The sequence below is a fragment of the Nomascus leucogenys genome, chromosome 4 (assembly GCF_006542625.1).
Source record: "Nomascus leucogenys isolate Asia chromosome 4, Asia_NLE_v1, whole genome shotgun sequence".
NCBI lineage: Eukaryota > Metazoa > Chordata > Mammalia > Primates > Hylobatidae > Nomascus > Nomascus leucogenys.
The window spans coordinates 73716835-73740761 of record NC_044384.1 but is presented as its reverse complement, the minus strand read 5'-3'; the positions used below and the strand labels follow the sequence as shown (position 1 = coordinate 73740761).

General features: G+C 37.9%; 1 protein-coding gene and 1 non-coding gene across 2 annotated transcripts in view; both read right to left on the bottom strand.

Annotated features, from left to right (window-relative positions):
• LOC100583227 (ankyrin repeat domain-containing protein 18A) overlaps positions 1-23484 on the bottom strand; it is a 64344-nt gene extending 40860 nt beyond the window's left edge. Inside the window, 8 exon segments of the mRNA XM_030810817.1 lie at positions 1518-1587; positions 4291-4321; positions 10863-10918; positions 13513-13650; positions 14720-14826; positions 18746-18919; positions 19085-19199; positions 23216-23484. Coding sequence (XP_030666677.1) covers positions 1518-1587; positions 4291-4321; positions 10863-10918; positions 13513-13650; positions 14720-14826; positions 18746-18919; positions 19085-19199; positions 23216-23418 — 894 coding nt within the window. The 5' untranslated portion in view covers positions 23419-23484.
• Positions 12005-12111, bottom strand: LOC115834903. The gene has a single exon (XR_004029898.1). It is a non-coding gene; the product is annotated as a U6 spliceosomal RNA (small nuclear RNA).
• Positions 23485-23927: the final 443 nt, after the last annotated feature.

The following is a 23927-nucleotide window of genomic DNA, read 5'->3' as shown; positions in this document are numbered from 1 at the left end:
GCCATTCTCCTGCCTCAGCCTCCCGAGTAGCTGAGACTACAGGCGCCCGCCACCTCGCCTGGCTAATTTTTTGTATTTTTAGTAGAGACAGGGTTTCACTGTGTTAGCCAGGATGGTCTCGATCTCCTGACCTCGTGATCCGCCTGCCTCGGCCTCCCAAAGTACTGGGATTACAGGTGTGAGCCACCGCGCCCGGCCAGAACACTTTTATTTCAAAACACCAATAGTAAATAAGACAAAATGTACAGATCTCCTCTTAGACTATCATGAGATTATTTGTGATTGCAATAATTTCTGTTTCTTCTTTATAATATTAGGTACAGTAATCAGTGTGAAATAGGGGAAAGTAAAAGCAGCAATTTTACTGGGAAAAAAATTTTTATCAATAGGTTATCACTAAGTCTATATTATGGCATATTGTTGTTTTCAAAAGCTCTTTGTAATAAAATAATACGCTATGCGGTTGCCAAGATTTATAATAAATATTAATAACTGTACCTGTATCATCATTCATTTTTAAAAATGAGATAACATTTCTGGTTTGTTTCAGACCTAAATAATATATATTAAATCAAGTGGATATTATAAGTAACACTGATAAAATAAAGTGTTAAAGTCTTACCATATTGGTATTAAGAGTCTCTGCTTCTAGAACTGGTTATTTGCAGCAAAATACATGTTATTCAATTAGGTGACGTGTTTTATATAAACTCTTTATGGACAATTCATAAAACACACAAAAATCCCTTTGTAATACAAATTTTGAGAACATAAATTTAAATTTCTACATTTCCACAATTTATATTTTTAAATCAGATAGAGTCTTGTTATGTTGCCCAGGCTATTTTCTAACTCCTCGGCTCAAACAATCTTCCTGCCTCAAATCCCAAGTAGCAGGGACTACAGGTGTACACCACCACACTCAGCTATTTTTCTACAATTTTAAATATTATTTTAGTCTCACTACAGAACCAATAATATAAGTAGAGAAATGATCTCTCCTAAAAGCTAAATGACACCAAAATAATAAGTTTCTGAGAAAAAAAGCTATATGCTGTGTGCTGAACACTTTCACAACTAAAAGGTACCAGAGAGATTGTATGATTACTGCAAATAATTTGATCCACTTAAGATTTATACAGGCATAAAGATCATGAAAGTCACACTCATATGATTTAAAAGTCGAAGTAATAGTATTTATCCAAATAAACCTTGACCAAATTTCATATTTCCTCTATTGGAGAAAGTATTTCCTAATGTGATTTTCCTGTCACTGCTTATTTTCCAGTTCATTTTTTTTTAGCTCCCACCCTGTCACAGTATTTAGCAATCTTTGTTAGTTACCAAAGTTAAACAATTTTTTTGAATCAACTAGCCATACGTATGTTTTTCTCTGACCAACTTTCCATGACCACCATAAAACAATGATAGGTAAGCCACTGCTAAATTTAAAAAGTAAACACTATGCAAAACTAGATTCAGAGTGAGAAAATTAATTTTACAAGAGACCACTTTACCTTAGTAGCAACACTCAAGTCTTCGTCATCCGATGCAGGCAATGAATCCACACACAGTTCATGGAAAATGCTTGAGAGCAAAAATACACAAAGAAAATGAGCAAGTTGATTTCTTTACAATTTTTTTAACTGCCAGTTTATATCCAGCTTTCCCCTCAAAAAAGGAAGACATAATCTGGGGAAAGGTCAGTAATCTATATATTAAATTATGATTCTTGATATAATTAAAATATGTCCTCCATTCTAAAAATAGATTTTAGTTACCTATTTCTGCCTCCTCCTGTCTAAATCTATAAAATATTCAATGAAAACTGACCTTGAGCTTTACAACAAATAGTGACAGTCAATATGTTGGCAGAGCCTGACAATAATTTACCCTCACAAGTGATCTGTCTTGAAGCTGAACTTAAAATTCAATTAATGGATGACATAAACTTTGTTACCTAAACTGGAAGAAACCTGATGACCTAAAACAAGGTAGAAAGATCCACTGTCTCTTTTCCATGATCTGTCTCTGGTTAAAGGACTAATCTGCATCACTTCAAAATGACGCTCTTGATTCCTCAGCATGGAACCCACTTAGGAAGGTCCTATTGCTTTCCTTTGCCCTAAATCAGTACAGGGAATCCCCTACAATATTTGAGATGTATGAAAGCTAAATGTACAAGAGTCAAATAACAAAACGTGTATGTTCTTATGGAGAATACTCTTCCCGGAAAGATTAAAACATTAACAAATATAAAATCCCATTATTTTCACCCTATAGGTCCTACCTTATTCAGGTCCACATAAACTAGCAAGCCCTTAAAAATTTTCATAGGCAATCAGACACCCAAGGAGAGAGACTGCTGGAAAAACAGAGTCCTGGCAGTTGTACCTCTATTTCCCTAAGTACTATCTAAATATCTGTCTTCCTATGGGCTCCCACTTCCAGATTCCACTTCTGCAGGGCTCCACAGAAGTCTCCAATCTTCCAATCTTCAGTCTATGAAAGCACAGATTCCTGAAAGGATGGCCTCAAATGACCAGGAGTAGGAGCTCTCTATATCCCTGCTCCTAAAAACAAGCTAACTGGAGTCTCCATCGCCTTCCCCCAGCACAGACACACTACCTACTACCTAACTGAACTCCATGACTGATTTGCCAGCCAATCATGCCCCTGACCCAGCCTACATGGACATGGGAAGGACATCAGTGAATCGGGAACAGAGGCAGAGGTGAGGAGACACCTGCCATCTGCCACACATCAATGTAGTTCAGCAATCTCCAGCCCCTTAGTACTCCAGGGGCTCTAAGCCACCCCTCTGTAAGTCAGGATGGAAGTAGATGATACCACATTTCTATCTGCTGTAGACACCCTTCTCAGTGTCTCAAAATGTTTTAGCATCTTTCAGTAAAAATCTTCAAGTTTGTCAGTCCTTGATTAAAAAAAAAAAGGCAGCAAACTTTTTAGAGCTCCCTCAAACCTTCTATTTTAATGTGCCTTCGTAGATAATCCCCAACATCTTGTGTCCTTCGTCTTTATAATGTATCTTTATCATACTTGTCATAAACCCCAATATTTTGATCTCTTATTGAAGAGTCCATACTCCTATCCAATCCAGTGTTGTTTCTCTTCAAAATTGGCCTTCCCCTGCTCGTTCCATTCTTATCTACTTCCACTGGGTTCACCAGCTAATTCCATTCTCATACTATCCCCTGGGCGCACCGGACTCACTCCCATTTCTATTATTATAACACATGAAAATAGGATATAAAAAGAAGGAAGAGTACTGGGCTTTAAAATGAGTTCAAATCCATTTCTGCCAATTCCTATGTCTAAAAAAAAAGCATCCTAATCACTTTGAGCCTCACATTCTCTATCTAGAGAATCACTTGACTGGAATATTCAATACAGGTAAAAATACTAGAAGGTATTTTAATTCATTCTAAGATTCCTTAAAATTCTGTAAGTCTATGTCCTCTTGATTCTGTCTACAGGAAAACTGGGAATACACAGCCAGCAGAATTTGAAAAAATAATAGAACAAAAGAAACAGCAAGAAGAGCAGAGAAGAAAGTTCTAAAAAATGAAGACAAGATGATAGAAAAGTCATGGAAAAAGAAACAAGACTAAAAAAAGTATCGCGGAAGTAAGCAGAAATACCTGCCTAAATGGAAAACCAAACGCGTAGTCAAATAATTTCTCTCTAAGACTTGACTAAATTTGCTTTTGTAAAACTTACAGTCCTATGGCCAAAGCTAAGCAAGATTTGCCCTAAAGCCTTTGACGGTAAAAATAAGATACTGGTTACCACTGAAATTGTCAAATTTATTAGGACAAACTCTTGGACTAACCACATTCTAACAATAACCTTAAATGAGAGTTTAAGGTATTTAAACTCTCATTAATTTAGACATTAATTAAATTAATGAATCTGATTAATCTGATTCAGACCTATACCTTGATCCAAGTGCTGCGCAGATGCCTATCAATCTATGCTGAGGAGCAAGAGAAGGGATTTGGAAGGCAGGCAGGCCGACGGTCAAACCGTGGGCCAGCTACTTTGTTAACTATGGGATCATGAGGCAATTAATCAACTGCTCTAATCCATAGTTGTTTATTTAATAAACAGTAGGCTATAGGAACACAGATGTTGTGATGGCTTTATGAGATGATAAATGCATAGAACACATTAGGATGTCTAGCCCAGAATACAACACTCGACAGATAGTAGTTTCTTCCATCTGTATTTCCCTAGTTAACATAATTTTTTAAACCTATAAAATCCTACCTGACTGCAGATTCATCAGAACTTCCAACATCTATGAAAGAAAAAGATAAAATGCATTTTAAATCGATAATAAATGTACAGAATATTAAAAGCATAAGAATGCACAGTGATGCATGCCTGTAATCCAAACTGCTTGGGAGGATGAGGCAAGAATATCACTTGAGGAACCCAGAAGTTTGAGACCAGCTTGGGAAACATAGAAAGACCCTACCTTCATAAAAAAAATTGTGCACACTTTTGTGTATTCTTTAGATCCTCTTTTTTCTTGTTGTTGATGTTGTTGTTGTTGGTTTTGTTTTGGTTTGGTTTTTTAAAGCATAAGACTGATGCTTTGTTACGAAGCATTCCTTTGGGAGCATGCCTGGGACCGTATTAGAATTAACATTAGTTATACCTATTGGTAGGTAATTAATGCAATTAAGAACTCTTCCCTTGGTATTTATTAGATGCAAAGAAGAATAAATTTATTAAAACTTGGTATCTACAAATGAACTGCAGCATAGAAGTCATCCTAGCCAAACCCTATGAGATGGAGTAAAAATGGTATTGTTAGCAGAACAGGTGTGATGAGTCAACAGTGTCAAAGAGCATGATTTCTGGACCAAAATAGGAGGAGCAGTTAAAACAGAGTATACAGTAGCACCCCTTATCCACTATATGTGCAGAAAGACATACTTGACGTGTTTTCTCTGCTGTCACGCCACAGCAACAATCACCAACAAAGAAGGCTTCTGTGACCAAATGTGTGGAGAGTTTTTCCCCACCAACAAGCAAGCAATCATTCCTGCTGATGGCACAATTCAATTCTCACACCCCATCTGCAGATAACATCAGATTTAGCTTAATTTATAAATTAAACTTTATCATAGATATGTACGTATAGGAACAAACACTTTGTGATTCAGTACTATTCATGGTTTCTTGCATCCTCTGGGGGTCTTGGAATGTATCTCCCACAGTTAAGGGTGAACTACTGCACTTATTTTGTTATAACACAACACAGCCTCTCTAGCTCTTCAGTTCAAACTGTTCAGTTTAGCATAAAACACCCTATTACCAGAAGCCAGCGAAACACAGGAATCAGACCAGAAAAAGGAATCCTTGCAAAAACTTTCCAGCTGCCAGTGGAGAAGAGCTCAAGAGAGATCACTGTGTTACTCTGGCTAATACTCTTCTGGGGAAGGTGCTGGGTGGTTTCCTTAGTTGTAGCTACTTGCTCTGCCCTACGTAGAACAAGGTCCAAATTCACCTGCCATTTTACCTCCCACAGAAGGAACCACTGGAAAGATCACGCCTTTAAGAGCTTACCCACATTCAGAAAGAAGCTGAAGAAACACTGGGGAGGTGTGGCAGGCTGCTGGGCAGTATTATCTGATGTGAAAAATATATAGAAAGAAAACTATCAATGCCCTTTTACTACCAGAATGTTCCAATGCTTGCCCTTCTCCCTAGTAGGGGAAAAAATTCTTTTTCACCTCACATAAAGCAAAACTCCCTTGCCATCCCTCATGACAGAATCTAGTTGTAGGTGATTCATGTCATCATAATAGAGGCTGTTGTCAATCTCATCCCTCAAAGGAAGAGGATCAGTGAGGAACATATGTATTTACGTATAGCATTCACTGCCTGGTCTTATTTCCAACTGAAGGTAAGTATGAAAGACTTTGTGATTCCAGTTTTATAAAGTACAACCCCTTGCACCTGTCCCCTTCCATTGCTAGAGAGTCTGTTTGGACCCACCTCATAGAGCAAGATGCTCCCGTTTGTGCTGTGTGGTACGGCATGGTGTCCTTTTCCTCAACCCTTTCTATTATGTGCCAAATACCTATAGAAATCATGCTTTCTAAGTATGCAAAGCATAGGTCATCAGCATATATCATTCTTTACAATGATACAGAAGCAAAAGAAAAATAAAAGGACAAAGAACATCTTAAAGGACTACATTCAAATGCCATGAAGCTGTAATTTTCTAACTATTCAAAAAGATATCCACTGTATTGTTCCAACTATATGATTCTACTGAAAAAAGTAAAACTATGAAGACAGGGTAAGATCAATGGTTGCCACGGGTTGCTAGGGAGAAAGGGAGAGAGGACCAGGCATAGCATAGAGAATTTTTAGGGCAGTGAAACTGTTCTGTCGATAATATTACAGTAATAGATACATGTCATGCCATTATACATTTGTCCAAATTCACAGAATGTACAGCATCAAGAGTGAAGCCTGATGTAAACTATGAACTTTGAGTGATTATAATGTGTCAGTGTAAGTTCATCAGTCGTAACAAATGTACCACTCTGGTGGAAAATACTAATAATGGGGGAGGCTATGCATGTTTCGGAGGCATGGAACATACGAGAAATCTCTGTACCTTCCTCTCAATTTTGCTGTGAACCTAAAACTGCTCTAAGAAATAAAGTTATTGATTTAAAAAAGATACTCACATCTGGGCCCAGTGGCTCATGCCTGTAATCTCAGCACTTTGGGAGGCACAGGTGGGTGGATCACCTGAGGTCAGCAGTTCAAGACCAGCCTGGCCAACATGGCAAAACCTCGTCTCAACTAAATACAAAAATGAGTTGGGCGTGGTGGCAGGCACCTGTAATTTCAGCTACTCGGGAGGCTGAGGCAGGAGAATCACTTGAGCCTAGAAGGCGGAGATTGCGGTTAACCAAAATCGCACCACTGCACTCCAGCCTGGGAGAGAGAGTGAGACTACATCTCAAAAAAGAAAAAAAGATATTAACTGTCTATGCATCCCTGGATCTCCAGAACAAAAATTAAAATAATAATAATAAAAAAAAGATGGCCGGGCGCAGTGGCTCATGCCTGTAATCCTAGCACTTTAGGAGGCCAAGGTGGGTGGATCACCTGAGGTCAGGAGTTCCAGACCAGCCTGACCAACATGGTGAAACCCTGTCTCTACTAAACACAAAAAATTAGCTGGGCGTGGTGGTGCATGCCTGTAGTCCCAGGTACTTCGGAGGCTCAGGCAGGAGAATCGCTTGAACCCAGGAGGTGGAGGTTGCAGTGAGACAAGATTCTGTCATTGCACTGCAGCCTGGGCAGCAAGAGCAAAACTCTGTCTCAAAAAATTAATAAATAAATAAAAATAAAGATATTCACTGAATCTGTTATGATGATATACTTAAGCAAGACACGGTGACCCTAAAAATTAGAGATCATTGAAGACCAAAGTAACAGCATGTGGTCATTATTTCTCAAATTGAAGTATAGGAAATATATAAAATAAATAAATTTAATTGCATGCTTAGGTAAGAAAAGATTGATAAAAATGATTGAATATTGTATCTTATTTCATAATTCTAAACAGGGATTTAGCACAATATGAAAACTAGATTATTCATGTAATCAAAATAAAAGACAATTTTTATTCTAATTTTAACTCAGAAATTATTATGCTGATTTAATTTAACAATTTTACTGAAAGCTTAATGAGATAAAAGGGACAGATTATAATTACCTAACATTGCTATGGCAACTTATATACAAATACCTCTTAGTCACCAAAAGTCAAAAAGTAACCAGCATTGCAACTTAAGATGGATCACACAACAGAAATTAGTACCAAGTTACCTTATCTTATAATATTATGTTATTAAAATAAAATTTTAAAACAACACCAAAAATTAAATTGGGGCTATAAACGTTGTGCAGAAAAGATTTCCTATAGCAGGCCAGAGACTGCCATCCTTAGAAAGGCCTGCATGCAACGCTGGCCCTTGGCTGGTGTTCAGGAGATTGGAATCGGGAGGGTTTCCACCATTCCCTGAGAAGAGTGGCTCACTGTGTCTAAAGTGTTTATAGAGACAGTGTGGTTACTCTCAACAGCTGCTTTCCTTGTAAGAGTCTGGAATTTGGGTACATGTAAGGGAGAGTAACCTCCGTAGAAAAACCTGGGCACTTAGTCTCTAATGAGACTGTGGTACTGGTAGACATCACTACATATATGTTGTCAAAATGTGAGCCTGGGAGAATTAAGCAGATCCCGGGAACTCCACAGGAGAGAGCTCCCGGAGGCTTGTGCCTGATTTCCTCCAGAATTGACCACAAGCACCTTTTTCCTCTACTAATTTTGCTTGTCCCCTTTCTTGTCATCAATTAAAGATCTGAGTGTGACTATTTGCTGAGTCCTGTGAGTCCTTCTAGTGAACCACCAAACCTGGGGGGGGTCTTGGGAAACCTTGACATAAATGCATTGTGTAAGATTTGTATTAAGTTGATATGATACATGTAACTATAATCAGATGGTTATTTCACAGAATAACTTTCCCTAATCCGTTTTTCTTTTCTTTTTTTCCCTTGATATTTGACTTGGAGATTCTTGTATTTCTATATCTATCCAACTGAATAAAGCCATAAAAGGAATACATGAAAGAATAATGTCAGAAAATAATGTGAAATAAGCAGCAATCTTATTTTAACCGAATAAAAAATAGAGGATCTGGGTGACTGACAATATGTTCTACGACATGAATGTTTCTAGAAAAAAAATGAAAAGGTGGTCAATTTTCTGCAACTCAACTGGGTTTAATTCCCTTTTATAATAATTGTGCAGGTCAGGTGCAGTGGCTCACACTTGTAAATCCCAGCGTTTTGGGAGGCCAAGGCAGGAGGTTCACTTGAGCCCAGAAGTTCCAGACCAGCTTGGCCAATATAGTGAGACCTCGTCTATTAAACAAACAAACAAAAAACAAAACAAACCAAAAACCTTAAGAAGAAAATTAGCCAAGTGTGGTGGTGCATGCCTGGAGTCCCAGCTACTTAGGCAGCTAAGGTGAAAGGTGAAAGTATCACTTAAGGCCAGGAAGCAGAAGTTGCCGTGAGCCAAGATGGCACCACTGCACTCCAGTACCGGCAACAGAGGGAGACCCTGTATCAAAAATAAATTATAAAAATGTGTGTCAGGCCAGATGAAACCACACAAAACTGTGGTCCCAGCTACTCAGGAAGATGAGGTAGGAGGACTGCTTGAGCCCAGGAGTTCAAGGCTACAGTGAGCTATGTTTGCACCACTGAATAGACACTGTATTCTAGTCTAGGCAACATAGAGAGACCCCATCTCCTATAATAATAATAATTGGTTAATTGTGTACCATTCAAGTACATTGTATAACTGGAGAAAAACATATGACTACTGAATATACTATAATAATGTACTACTGATCATAGAGTTCCTGTTTACTTGCTTCTAATCTTTTTCTTTGTCTCTTATAAAACTAAAAACCTGATTCCCCTGTTAAAGGCAGTTCATCATAAAACAAGTCAAAAAGTCAAAAGAATTGCATCCAAACTGTAGGATGTGTTATCCACTGCTCCCTGCGAACAGTTGGATTTGGTCATTAAGAATCAGCAGGACTTTTAACTTGGTGCCTGTGTGCACATGCGTGCACACATATGTATGTGTATATGTGCGTGTGTGTATGTGTATGTGTGTAAACTGTGACAGATAAAACCATTTTGCTTGTGTAAGAATATGTAATATAACTTGTGCTTCTCATGAAGGAATTGCTTTTCTGTCTTCTGTGCTCAGTAGCTATATTCAAAAAATAATCTCCTTTTTGTATGGGTGCACGCTGCTTCAGTTTTACAGTTCTTATTGCCATTTATTTATGGTACCAGAAAGTGATTGCTGAGTTCCTGGTTCTAAAGATAGTTGCTTTCTTAGTGACACAAATCAATATGCAATACAGTTCACCCTTGAACAGCAAGTGTTTCAACTGCAGGGATTCACTTATATGCAGATGTTCTTTTGCCTCTGCAACCCAGAGACAGCAAGATCCACCTCTCCTCTTCCTCCTCAGCCTCATCAACCTGAAGATCATGACGACCTTTGTCAGGATCTACTTACGCTTTGTGAAAAGTCAATATATCTTTCCTGATGATTTTCTTTCTAACAGCTTCGTTTCTCTAGCTTACTTTATTGTAAGAACACAGTATATAATAATGCAGCACAAACAAAATAGGTGTCCATCAACTGTTTATGTTATCTGGAAAGCTTCCAGTCAATGGTGGGCTATTAGTAGCTAAGGTGAAGGACTCAAAAGTTATACTCAGATTTTCAACTGCACAGGGATCAGGGTCCCTCACCCCCACATTATTCATGGGTCAACTGTAACTATTTGCTTAATAAATATAAAGAATTTATTGAAATAGGATATCCATTTGTGCAACAAGTCCAATTGGTTATAATGTAACTATAGAGGAAACATACAACATACTAAAAAATCTTTTTTGTTGTTTATGCAAAAATATTACGTAGGGTTTTAGGGATCATAATTAAATAAATGAATTTTTTCAGACAATAATGTTTGAGATTATAAATTAGCTACAACTACCTTCTTAAATAAATCTGAATTTCAAACTAAAGAAGTTAAATTAAGAAAATTAATTTACATATGTATATACATATTATGCACATTTCAGTTCCACATAGTTTTTAACTGGTCTTTTTTGATTAACACTACCTTAATCTTACATCTTACTTTTTACTTTCTTATCCGGAGTAGGACCATCAAGGGAAATAAGAAATTCACTAGCAGAAGTCTTACCTGGTTTGTCATTTTTAGGTATCTTCTTTTTATGTTCCAAAATTTGTTGTTGAATTCTATGTATACAAAAGTAATAAATAAAATTGCTATTTTAATACTGAAATAAAAGATATTTACCAAACACATTGAATTCTGAAACCATGTCAGGCAATATCAGACCTAATATCAGAATATTAATGTCCCATACACTTCAAAGTTTTAAAGCTTACAAGTTTATTAAGGTTATAATTAAAGAAGAAAAAAAGTAAAGTACTCATAAATGGACGAAGCACAGCTCAGTAAATGAACTCTAGTTAGCTGGACATCATGCAAAGTGTCCTGCACTCAGAGTAAGTCCTCACTCCGTAACCAATAGGTATTTTGTTTTCAGACAAGTTGCTTCTCTTCGGCTTCGTGGTTTCTTCTGAAAATACGGATTTTGCTACCTTACTTCACTAGGTTGTTAGGAAGGTGTAATGAGATTACCTGTTTAAATTTTCAGAGAAATAGTAAAGCAATGGAATAATTTATTCTTGAACTTTATGGCTGAAACCATTTTGGAATCCCAAATAAAACTTGGTGTGTGTTTTTTTCTGTAAGTTCTAATATTCAAATGTTGCAGTTTTCAGAAAATGTTATTAAGTGCTAATTTTGGTTATTAGTTGTATTCTTTGTGGCTTGCAATTCAGGGCATTTTACCTAATTCATAACTATTCTCATTAAAATAGATGACCTAATTGTCTCCCATCACTGAGCTCATCAATCACACCAAGGGCAGAAAACTAATGGGTGTCAAAACATGGCTTGGACAACTACCGCTCCTTCTCTACGTCCCTCAAACTCTAAGCCAGCAGATCGGTGCTAGGATGCTGGATCTCCATGGTCCTCTCCAACTAACAGACAAGACAAAACCCTGCTTTGATTGTTTTTCCGTTCCATGAAGGAAATGCAAGTTCACATTTTCTCATTTCCAAGACATGTGCCAACGACAAGTAACATCCCATTATTACTCAGCTCTGTTCTCATTTCAGAGATCACCTTACATCAATAGTTTTATAGTGATAATCACAATTTCAAAATTGGGTGTCTCCTGTTTTGGTTTCACTCACACTGCTTCCTTGGAGCTACTCAACAAATACTCAAATGACCTTCCCGGGACTATGCAAAATATGGAACGCTTTCTGAATTTGTGTGCCATCCCTAGGCAGCAGCCATGCTTATCTGCTCTGTATTGATCGAATTTTAAAATATGTGCTGCTGAAACAAGTACAAAGCCTGTTTGATACATGGATACTCGTGAGTCCTGGATGAGGCTTAGCTCTGTTAAATCCAACTCACCCGCTTTAGATTCAGAGAATTTGATTAAATGGCTTCCTGTGAGGTAGAATTTTAAAATATATTTAAAACTTGAGGAAGAGTTGTGATTAGCCCAGGAGATTTTCATTATCACAGAGACACCTTACTTGAGGGGCCAACTACAATTTGGTTCCCACTACTCAGTGGAAAGATAACATGGAACCTTCTGCTACCTAACCAAAGCTGCTCCACAGGATGTAAAAAAAAAGCCTCAAGGTACAGATCTGATAGCAAAAGGGAAAGGGAAACCTAATCTCTTCCTGCAACATTATTTGAACATCCCTGACTATTGAGAACAATCCCAACTAATATTGGTTAAAGAACAGACAAATATGGCTCTCAAAGGATAACACACCATGAATGCCTAGGCTAAGCCTAGCTAAGATGTGAGCTCCAAATAAGGTTTTTAGTGTAGGGTGAGGATCAACTTGCTCAATATTTGTGTTGGTAAAGCTAGGAGGCCTAGCTGCCAGATCAGGGTGCTGGGAACAGTGACTGAGCATAAGTACATAAACTGATAAACACCACAAACTAATAAAACTAATAAATACATGAACTCTATGTATGAATCAGCATGAAAACTGAGGGGCCTGAGTGAGTGAAGGCATCCTGGTGGCACAGGTCAATCATTATCAGATTGCAGGACTGGTTACAATGGCAACAATACAGCAAGTGAGTCCATGGAAACAACAGAATGATCAGAATGGCCTTTTTTCCCCTTCTTCTGACTTTTAAAGAAAGATTGCCTTCCTTTGACTTAGGAAACCCCTTAGCTTCTTGGAAAATTCAAAGAAGGAAGACACAGGAGATAGCCCCAGGGGAAAATACAAGATTTTCGGCTAAATTGGCCATTTCAAGACCCAACAACTAATCAGAAAAGTCAGGCTAGGCATGGTGGCTAGCACTGTGAGAGGCCGCGGCAGGGGGATTACTTGAGCTCAAGAGTTCAAGACCAGCCAGGGTAACAGTGAGAACTTGTCTCCACACAACAAAACAAAAAAAAGAAAGGAAAGGAAAAGAAGTCAAAGATGTGGCTCTCCTTATCCCATGCATGGGGATTATAACTTAGAATAAAATGAACAACACTGAGATCCCTAGGGATAAAGGTCTTAAAAATCCTGAAAAAAATCTTGCACTCTACTTCTAACTAATCTAGACTTCTGCTTGATTTCTGGCTAAAAGGTAGACTAACTCATTGCTATTTCAAAGTATCTGAACCAAACTAGGAACTCTCACCTAATGTATAAGATGGAAGAGTTGCAATTATTTTAAACTTCAGTTTAGTATTAACTGGCCTTTTAACATAAACACTTACTTTGTCAAATGGCGAGAAATAGCGTAATCTTCTGCATCTCGTCCACACATGTCTTGAGTAAAGACATTAACATTTTGCTTAAGAAGGATGTTGACAATACCCGGTGAGTCATAGTGCACGGCAAGCATGAGGGCTGTTCTAAAATAACAAAGACATCACTCCACTCAAGAACTTTAATAAAGACTTTTTTAAACAGCTAGTTTGATACACTTTACCAATTTAATATCCACCCGTCAGTGTAGACGTAATAACCATTTGCAGGTACCAGCTTGGGTCTATAAGCATCTAGGGTGCTCAAGTGTTCATCTTTGTAAATCATCACCAAGGCTAAAAGAAAGGGACAAGGAAGCCTCTCGTCCCACTGGGGTATGACATAATACAAGTTGCTAACTTATAGTCCTTTGATGGCCAAGAAACTGTGCTGAGGTCACTTATCTAAAGCAGGCAAAGATTTAGATGAAGATTTCCCCATTGCTTTCCTAGTCTGATATATTACAATTCAAATCAGCCAGGGGTCAGATAAGAGTTATCTGCAGGCTGAAAACAACAACAACAATAATCATAATAAGGATAACTCTAGTAGTCATGAACTAAAGGTCCACACTTTAAAAATTAATAAAACTGGTCAGGTGCAGTGGCTCATGCCTGTAATTGCAGCACTTTGGGAAGCCAAGGAGAGCAGATCACAAGGTCAAGAGATTGAGGCCATCCTGGCCAATATGGTGAAATCTCATCTCTACTAAAAATACAAAAATTAGCTGGGCATGGTGTCCAGCACCTGTAGTCCCAGCTAGTTGGGAGGCCGAGGCAGGAGAATCACTTGAGCCTGGGAGGTGGAGATGGCAGTGAGCCAAGATCACACCACTGTACTCCAGCCTGGCAACAGAGCGAGACTCCATCTCAAAAAAAATAATAATAAAACTAATACAAAACCCTTTAGCTAATAAAAGATTACAGTACCAAAAACATCCAATTATAAATAACAAACACTCTATATTATAAGAGAAGATGAATCCTACTCTATACTGTTCTTTATATCACTCCGTCCAAATATTTGCTGATCTATCTGATTATTCATGGTGATATTTTTCACTATATGCCAATAATTACGTTAATCTTCTTATTAATATTTCTGACTTCAGTGACTGTTACCACTCTAGAATACACAGGTTTTTATTTTTTTTTTAAAAAAAAAGAACTACTGTACCGTCTCAGCTTATCAACGGCCTGTGTACTTGCTTTGTTTTTCAATAAAAATTCCACCATTTTCTCTTTCTTGCAAATTATAGCGAATAAAAGTGGGGTATTATTGTCCTATAAAATAGCAGAAAAATCTTAATAATTCACAAAATTACATATTTCTCAACTGAACTGAAAATCTTCTCTAAGGTGCTTTGAACTTCAACATACAATATAGAAAGGAAGTAAATGAAAAGCAGTCCCTTCCTTCTCACTCCTCTGTGCTTTCTGATGTGCTGCTCTTTGCCTTGCAAACAACCCTCCTCTGTCTCCCCGGATTAACTGTGGTCATTGCCACAACTCACTTTAAACATTTACCAGTCCCAAGAATCCTTGCTTTGATCACAGCACTTAGCATGGTACATTGTAATCATTTCACTGTTTCCCACTGAAACCAAGAGCTGCTTGAGGCAAGGGCTGTATCTGTTGTCTCTATAGCCCCAACACCCTAAGACATAGTAGCAAACATGGTAAGTTTTTTACAGAAATTAATGATCTAAATTATTCTCACTAAAGCAGTGCTTCTTAAACTATATTCCAAATATGTGCTTTACCAGAAGTATTATACACCCCAAGAGAAAGACTCCGTGACCATCTGCATTTGAGAAGTATTACAAAACTGTATGATATGTCCAATAATCAAGAAATCTCTTGAATTTTACCTAATCCCCATTTGACAATACTATTTGTGGCAAATGTTAACATTTGAGGAATTAAGAGTTTCAGAGATACAGCTGCCAGAGCTTCCCAGTACAGGTGGAGGCTTCCTCTGGGAGGTACAAACTTGCTTGATTCACTTCTATCAATGGTGTCAGGATCCCAGATGCCAATGTCAGGCACTCCTGCTCCAAATGGCTCACTATGGAAATGAGCTCTGAATTAAGAGAGACTGGCTTCAAATGCACTTATTTTCCTTATTATTAAATAGTCCATGGGTTTTTTTTTTTCCTAATACAAGAGAATAGATTTTTATCTTTCTTGTTAGAAAGCTCAGTACGTTCCGTGTAAGAGAGACAGGTTTAGAAAACTTAAGAACAAATATTTAAAAAACCAAAGCTCAGTAAGAAATACTATTCTCAATTATAATGGTAATCCCGGGATCCTAGTGCAGCTCTACTTTTTAAATCCATTTCTTACTGGCTTCCACTTAAATGGCTACCTAAAACTATTTTATTTTTTATTTTAGACAAAGTATAAACCAGAAATAAAAACATAATGGCTTGTCAATAAAAGTTCTCATACTGATCCATATGAATTATTTCTGGCATGATAGAAGCCGGTAAGTCACTTGCATTTCTAAGGAAGAGCACTGAGGAGAAAGACGTAATGTCTGCAATATTCGTAAATTATCCAACTATAACCGGGAATAACCTAAAAAGGCTTCTAGGCATTCTTATGGGCAGATAATTATTTGTGGTATACATAAAGAAAAGAGTGTCAAAGACTTCTAAATTCTAAAATTCATCTCCATAACGGAGGGATTTATATATTCTATAGATTATATATTATGACAAATATGCGCTGACTTAAAAACCTTGAAATCTTTATCAAAATATACTATACCATAGGAGTTGTAAACTCAAATACTTACAAGGACAAAGGAAGGTTGCCTGAGTAAAGGAAGTACTAAGGTGGGCACAGTAGCAAACTGGAGAATACATGCCTTCTCTAAAGGGGCAACCTCTGCACAGCAGACCAAACAGTGATAGAAACTCAGGGGACACCAGATTTGATTCTTTAGAATAAGCCTGAAGTCCAGATTTCTACACCAGTCTTCTAAATTTTACATGTTGATTCAACTTACAGAGGCAAACAAACAAATCTGTGTACCACATTAGAATATAGCCCCCTTGTGTTTTTATATTCGGTATTAATGTGTTACTAAATGGTTGTGTATAATCCAAGTATTTGTGTGTAAAATATTTTCTTCCTCTAGTATCATATGTTTTACCAAAACATCAGGCTCTCATATATAATAAAAATTGCTGAAAAAAGACTCATAATACCTGCTTCAAGAATTTTTCCAACATTCATTCATTTAAAATATATTTGTATATAATTTTCCCAGATCGTTAACCAAATAGATAATTGGCTCATAGGACTGCTAAAACTAAATTATTAAAATAATTCATATCTGTATTTTTATTAACTCCATGGACTTCAGTGTTTAAAACTGACATTTTGGTTACGCTAAAGCTCTATAAACTTAACAAACATACTGAGCTAGTTCAGAATACAACTTCAACTAAAAAAAAATAGTTTAGGATTTGCTCCTATTCTAACTGAGAAAGCCCAACTTGTAATGAACATTTGCTGACAAAGAATCAATCACGTGCATGGTGACAAAGGGACATCAAATCATGAAAAAGTCAGCCTCTACTTATTGAAAGATTACCCATAAGCAAATTTCCAAAGACTCTCTGAATGTTAGTGAATGATTAATGGTGGGAAGGAAAAGGTGTTATTCTGTAAGCTGAGAGATATTGCCTGTAATATTTCCTTTCACTTCCCAGTCACAGACGTAGAGGAAGACAGATAAGTCAGGCTAATATTACTGAAAAGGAGAACTTTGAAGGAAGTAGCACCTATTGAATGCCAATTCTTCTAGAGATTTCTTACGTTTTTGAGATACAGAGATGTATATGTTGCACTTATCTATTCTGGGGTTCTTAATCAGGAGTGTATCTGAACCTTGAGGTTTTTTTTTTTTTTTTTTTTTTTGCTGTTATTGTTGTTAGAGGCAAGAGTCCCACTACGTTGCTCAAGCTGAACTTAAACTCAGGCTCAAGCTGGGACTACAGGAACATGTCACTGTGCCCAGCTTCAAGAAAACGGTTTTAAAAATGTTCAGGCCTTATTACGTCTATAACGTCAAAATCCTCAGGGGAAAGCCTACAATTGTAGATTTTTCACAAAATGTCCTCAGGTCACTGTAATGCACAATTCTGAGAATTAGTGCAGCGATTGCTTCACAGTCTCATCTCTCACCTCCATGGCTAATTTCCTTTATCAGTTGGACATGTGACCAAAAAGAGAAAAGAGTGAGTCATTTATTAAAGCTCCAGTTAAGTTTCCTGGGTATGGGTAGAGCAGAGACAAGCAAACTCAAAATCCCACTTGATTTTGCTATTTATAAGCTCCTCATCTCCCACCTTCCCACCAAGAAAATGTAGGTTTGAGAGGAGTCTTTAGGCTCTTATCTAAGTGGCTGTTTCTGCCCGGATGGACAATAAGCCAGTTAATAATTTGTTCCACCTTCTGCTGAAGTGTTTCTCACTTCATCACCACCTATTCACTGCCAATCTGGTTTCCTCAAAGTCTTCCTAAAATTAATCTCTAGGCAAGTTTCAATTCACTGTCATTTTCAAACCAAAAATTATTAGACCCAAAGCTAAGGAGCGCCTTGTCTCAACACATAACCTGGAAGAACAACGAACTAAGAGGAAAACAAAACAAAAAAAAACTCTTTTTGGCATTTTCCCTCATTACCTAATTTCCAAGTGACCTGCATATTTCTGATTGCTCTCCTTTTGCCTTCCCATTTTTCCCTCTTAAGCCTTGTGCCACTGAGAGATGATACATCAGTTTCTCAGAAAATTATCAGCAGCAGCAACAGGTCCACTTATTGTAAGTTGCTTTAGTTTTGTTCGAGTTTTAAGAGAAAGCCTATTTCCAGGGCATATTTTCTTTCCTGTGTTGTTTTCCACTAATTGGGGGGAAAAGAAGGAAAGAATAAACCTGCATAGAAAAAAAGTTGAAAAGGTTTTTACCTTTAACAGATTCACAAATATTTTCCAAAGTGCGTTTTATAAAGCTGTACCCTTTCATGCTCCTTGAAAAGTATCAATATTTAAAATAAAATCTTGGACAGTTATTTCAAAATAATTTGCATTTGCATTCAGGGAATGGTTGAGCTTCCAAACATAAAAAATTGACCCTTACCTATGTCAATGTTAAAACAAATATTTTGGAAAGAAAGTTGATTGATCTATACCTTGTCCAGTGCTTCAATATTTGCACCATGGAAAAGCAGTTTTTCTGCCAGCGAGATGCTCTCGTTATACACAGCATAATGGAGAGCAGTGTTGCCGTAGATATCCTTAAGGTTTGGATTGGCGCCATGTTCCAGCAGAATAACAGCACAAGCCTCTTCCTGGCAATGGACAGCCTGTCCGTATTAGACCAACAAATAGATTGTAAATTCCAAGAATTCAAAATACACGTTCCCCACAGGTTTCACCAACTACTTATACTTTAAATGAGATCAATTTATTTTAATCCTATATATGCAAATCAAATCCATCTCATGCTATAAGAGTTGGCTCTAATGTACCTGTATCAAAGGCGTTCTGTTTTCTTTGTCACAGATATCAATCTGGCATTTTCTGCTAACCAGGAGGGTGACCACTTTCACATGGCCACTGGCACAGGCCAAATGTAGAGCAGTTCTATGAGAGTAAGACGACTTTTTAGGAAACTGTAGTGCAACATCTCAAAACATACAATCATTCATGTAACTGTAAAAATTCAATAGCATGTTTTTCCTCTGCCTTCAAAACAAATACTTAATTTTTTTGAAGAAAATGCAATACTTACTAGCTCTTATTGCTCACTGCCTTAATGAAAACAGCAGCCTATTTGAAGAGAGCTCAGGCTTTGGATTCAGTTCAACTACAGCTTGAGTCCTACTTTAAACCCTGTCACTTACCAACTATTGCTTAACCTTTCTGTGCCTCAACTTCCTCATTAATAAAGATGACAATAGTAACTATCTCATAGGACACCATTGTGATGCTTAAATGAGAAGCTATGTATTTAGAGTAGTTCCTACAGCAACTCAATAATTGTAAGATTTTTGTTTTTTGAGACAAAGTCTCACTCTTTTGCCCAGGCTGGAGTGCAATGATGTAACTGTAGCTCACTGCAGCCTGGAACTCCTGGGCTCAAGCGATCCTCCATCCCCAGCCTCCTCCTGAGTAGCTGGGACTACAGATGTGCACCAGCATGCCCAGCTATTTATTTAAAAATTTGTGTAGAGTAAGAATCTCAATTTGTTGCCCAGGATGGTCTCAAACTCCTGGCATCGAGCAATCCTCTCACCTTAGCCTCCCAAAGTTCTGGGATTGCAGGTGTGAGCCACTGCACCCAGCCAGATATTATAATTGTTACTATTACTACTACTTAACAAAAACATTTTAATTAGGTAAAAGATACAATTATACCTACTTTGCAGGATGGCTGAAAGAGTAGTCACATTTCAATACTTCTGACATTCGAATGCCACTTATATTATTATAACTATAATTGGTAGCATTTTAAAATTTATCTTATTGATATATAAAATAGCGGGGCATCACACAATCCATGAGACCTTACAGTAAGTAAAATATGGTATACTCGGCAGGTCTAGGGCAGTTCTAGGCATATAACTGGCACATAAATACACTTTAGTTCTTAAAGGTACTGAGGGGAAAGAGCACTGAAATAACAATAATGCATTTTTTAAACAAATTAATTCCTTGATTTTCAAACAAATTGAAGCCAAAGAAAACTCATGATTCAAATGAATACATATGGCTCATTTTATTCAATACTTATACTTACAGAATATATGCAAATAAGACTTTCCAATGATTAATATTAGTATTTAAGACTGATAAACTTTTGAAAGGGCAGTTAAAGGTTATCTTCTACTGTTTTCTAACTTCAGAAATGCTTTTGTTTGAAAGGTGAGAGACAAAGTTTCAAGGAGATTAAGTCCCAATATTCCTATTTTAAATCTCTCAGCTTGTGCAGGCAGGGCAGGTAAACATGAAGTTAAGGGTCCTGAGAGATAGTAGAATATGTCTGCTACATAACAGGTACTCAGGTTGTGTTTGATGAATAAATGGAATGAAAGAATGGATAAATACAGCCGGGGAGTTCAATATTTTAAAATAAACTCCTATAAAGCAATATTTTTGCAATAGTAATTATTTATATGTTATTTTTATTTTAAAGAATACAATTAAAATGAAATGATTAATCTATCATTGTTTGCATAAATTGAATGAATATCTAAGAAAAACATATGTACATAATAAAATACATAGATAATGAAATCTGGAAACTGATAAAGACATTCCCTTTTTACTTCTGAAGAGGCTAAAAGTTCAAAGAAGATAACAATACACACAATAATGATAAAAAATAGAAAGCGAGAAATTATTTTTAATATTGTAAGATTCATATTCCTCTCTTCCCAAGGATTATTCCTTTATTAATAAACTTTACTAGAAGTTTTGTACATGCTCATTGCAGCAATCACAGATAAGAAAAAGGAAAAGAACTTTACTTAAAATACAAATGATCAGAAATTACAAATTTTATATTTTGTACATATTTTTTGCTAAAACAGGACCATAGTATATTTGTGTGTATGTATAATTAACTGATTTTTTTTCCTCGCTAGCTATAACAAAATACATCTTTGCATATCAATGTACTTCTGTATCTATTGCCACCTTCAATGGTCACATATTATTCCATCCTATGGATGCAACTGAAATTTATTTATAGGATCCATTCTATGGGTTCTTTTTAAAATAAGTGTTGCGAAAAATGAAGTGCATGTATCTTTATTTCCTAAGGGTGTATTAGTATAATGGAATTGATGGGTAAAGGGCATACATATTTTTTAAACGTAGTACTGACCACCAAATTACCTATTTGAAAAGTAATCAGCAACTTAGACTTTAAGCAGGAGTGTAAAACATCCTCACAAATATTGTGGCTAGAAAACTGTTTCATTCCTCTTTTAATTTAAATTCTTATAACAGAAATGTGAAGGACTTTTTCCTACATACACAAGTAACTTGTAGATCGGGAAAAAAGTAATTTGCCCAATTTTAGAGTTATTGATGATTTGATTTGAAAGAACGCCTTGTAAAATGAAAATGTGCTTTTCATCTAATGTGTATACATAACTGATATATATAACAGATTGTATCTGTAATATATATATGGTATATGTATCAGTAATACATATATCATATGATATATAATAAACAATATAGGCCGGGCACCGTAGCTCATGCCTGTAATCCCAGCACCTTGGGAGGCCGAGGCAGGCAGATCACTTGAGCTCAGGAGTTCGAGACCAGCCTGGCCAACATGGTGAAACCCCTCTCTACTAAAAATACAAAAATTAGCCAGGCATGCTGGCACCTGCCTGTAATCCCAGCTACTTGGGAGGCTAAGCGAGAAGAATTGCCTGAAGCCGGGAGGCAGAGGTTGCAGTGAGCCAAGATTGTGCCATTGGACACCAGCCTGGGCAAAGAAGTGAGACTCTGACTCAAAAATAAATAAATAAATAAATAAATAATATAATGAATTCCCTATAAAATGAAAACATACTTTTATCTGAATATATATATAATATAGTTAATATTTTTCAAGTAAGCTCTCTTTTGTTGTTTTTTTTTCTGAAACACAGGCAGTTTTAATTTTTAGTTTGCTAAATCAACCTTCAGAATGTTTGCTTATGAGGTCATTCTTAGGAAGGCTTTTGTCAACATAAAGTGTACCTGCAAAATAAGCGTTTGTGTTTTCTTCTGGTACTTTACTCATTTGCATATGTAAAAATTTCAGTCTGTATTCCATCAGGAACTCATGCTTGTGACATAAAATTTCATTAGTTTTCTTCAAACAGCAGACTTTTTAAATTAATAATTCATCCTTTCCTACTCATCAATCCTTACGTATATCTCACATAATTTCACTGTTTCTGGGTTGCCTATTCTGTTCCACGCGTTTATCTGCCTTTTCAGCTGTTAGTAAACAATTAATTGTAGAAATTAATAGCATATTTTGATATCTAGAGGAGCTAGTGTTTTTTCACTCCATTATGAAATTTTTTTAAATGTCATCGCAATAGTGAAAGACAGCAGGTGTCATACAAAAATCTTAAAACCTTGATATTTTCATTCGGTCTATGTAAAATTGATAAACACAGAGCTCACATTTTGAGAAAAATGTGCCTTCCCATTCAAGAACACAGAACCCACCTCCCACTTCCAAGTTTCTCTCTAAGAACCTTCAGTAAAGAACCCATCTACAGAGGGGGATATGGATGTAAAACGGACAGTTTTATCTGAGAACTTTTCGCCCACTGAAAATAACTCACGGTATTTTTGGGAGGTGAATGAGTTCTCTCATTAGGCACCTCCTATAATGTATATAAACCATGTTTTAAACGTGTACGTTAAAAATAACAACACCGTATATGCTTAAATTTGTGAGTTAAATCACTCAAATTCTCCACCAACTGCTCCAGCCAGGGAATTATGACGGATGGAAAACAGCTGAGGGTCCCTTTGGCTCCGCCGCTCAGAGGGTGCCCGGCGCCCTCCAAGGCCCCGTCCCAGGGGCTGCCGGAAAGCCGGGTCTGGAGACCCCCTCCCACCCCGGGCTGAGCCCCCGCTACCTGTGCTGCTTGTCCAGGGCGTCCAGGTCTCCGCTCCTGTGCGCCAGACAGCGCTCCACCTCCGCGGCGTCGCCCTTGACAGCCGCCTTGTGGATCGCCTGCAGTTGGGAGTCCCGGGTTCGGTACCCGGAACCCGTGTAGATGTGGTCTACGGCTCCCAGAACCGTCTGGCCCCTGCGGCTCCCGAAGCCGAACAGCTTCATGGGGGTGACTTCTCAGACCCCCAACCACCGACTCTTGAGAGGGGGCAGCTCCCTGTCACCTTTTCACAACCAGCCCCCGCCCCCGCTGACCCAGCCCCAAATCCCCTATCCAACCCCAAATCCCCGATCCAACCCCAAATCCGCGATCCAACCCCCAATCCGCGATCCCAAATCTGTGATCCCCCAAAATCCGCGATCCAGCCCGGTCCAAAACAGCCTTCAGTAGCCTCCGACCTCTCAAACCCAGTGAGCCTGGCAAAGACGTTGGGCGCGCGCCTGCACCGCGGTGGCCGTCGGGCTCCAGGAAACCGCTCCCAGGCGGCGCGCGCTGGCAGGTGGGGCTGCAGCCTCGGGCCGGCGCCGCTGGGCTCGCCGGTTCTCCTGGGCTCACTGGGTGGCCCCAGGATCGCACGCGCGCTGCCAGCCCGGCTTGAGGAGGAGGGCCTGTCTGGTATTGCGGCCCGCCCCGCTTTTCCTCCTAAGGGAGATCGGGTGCTGGCAAGGGCACC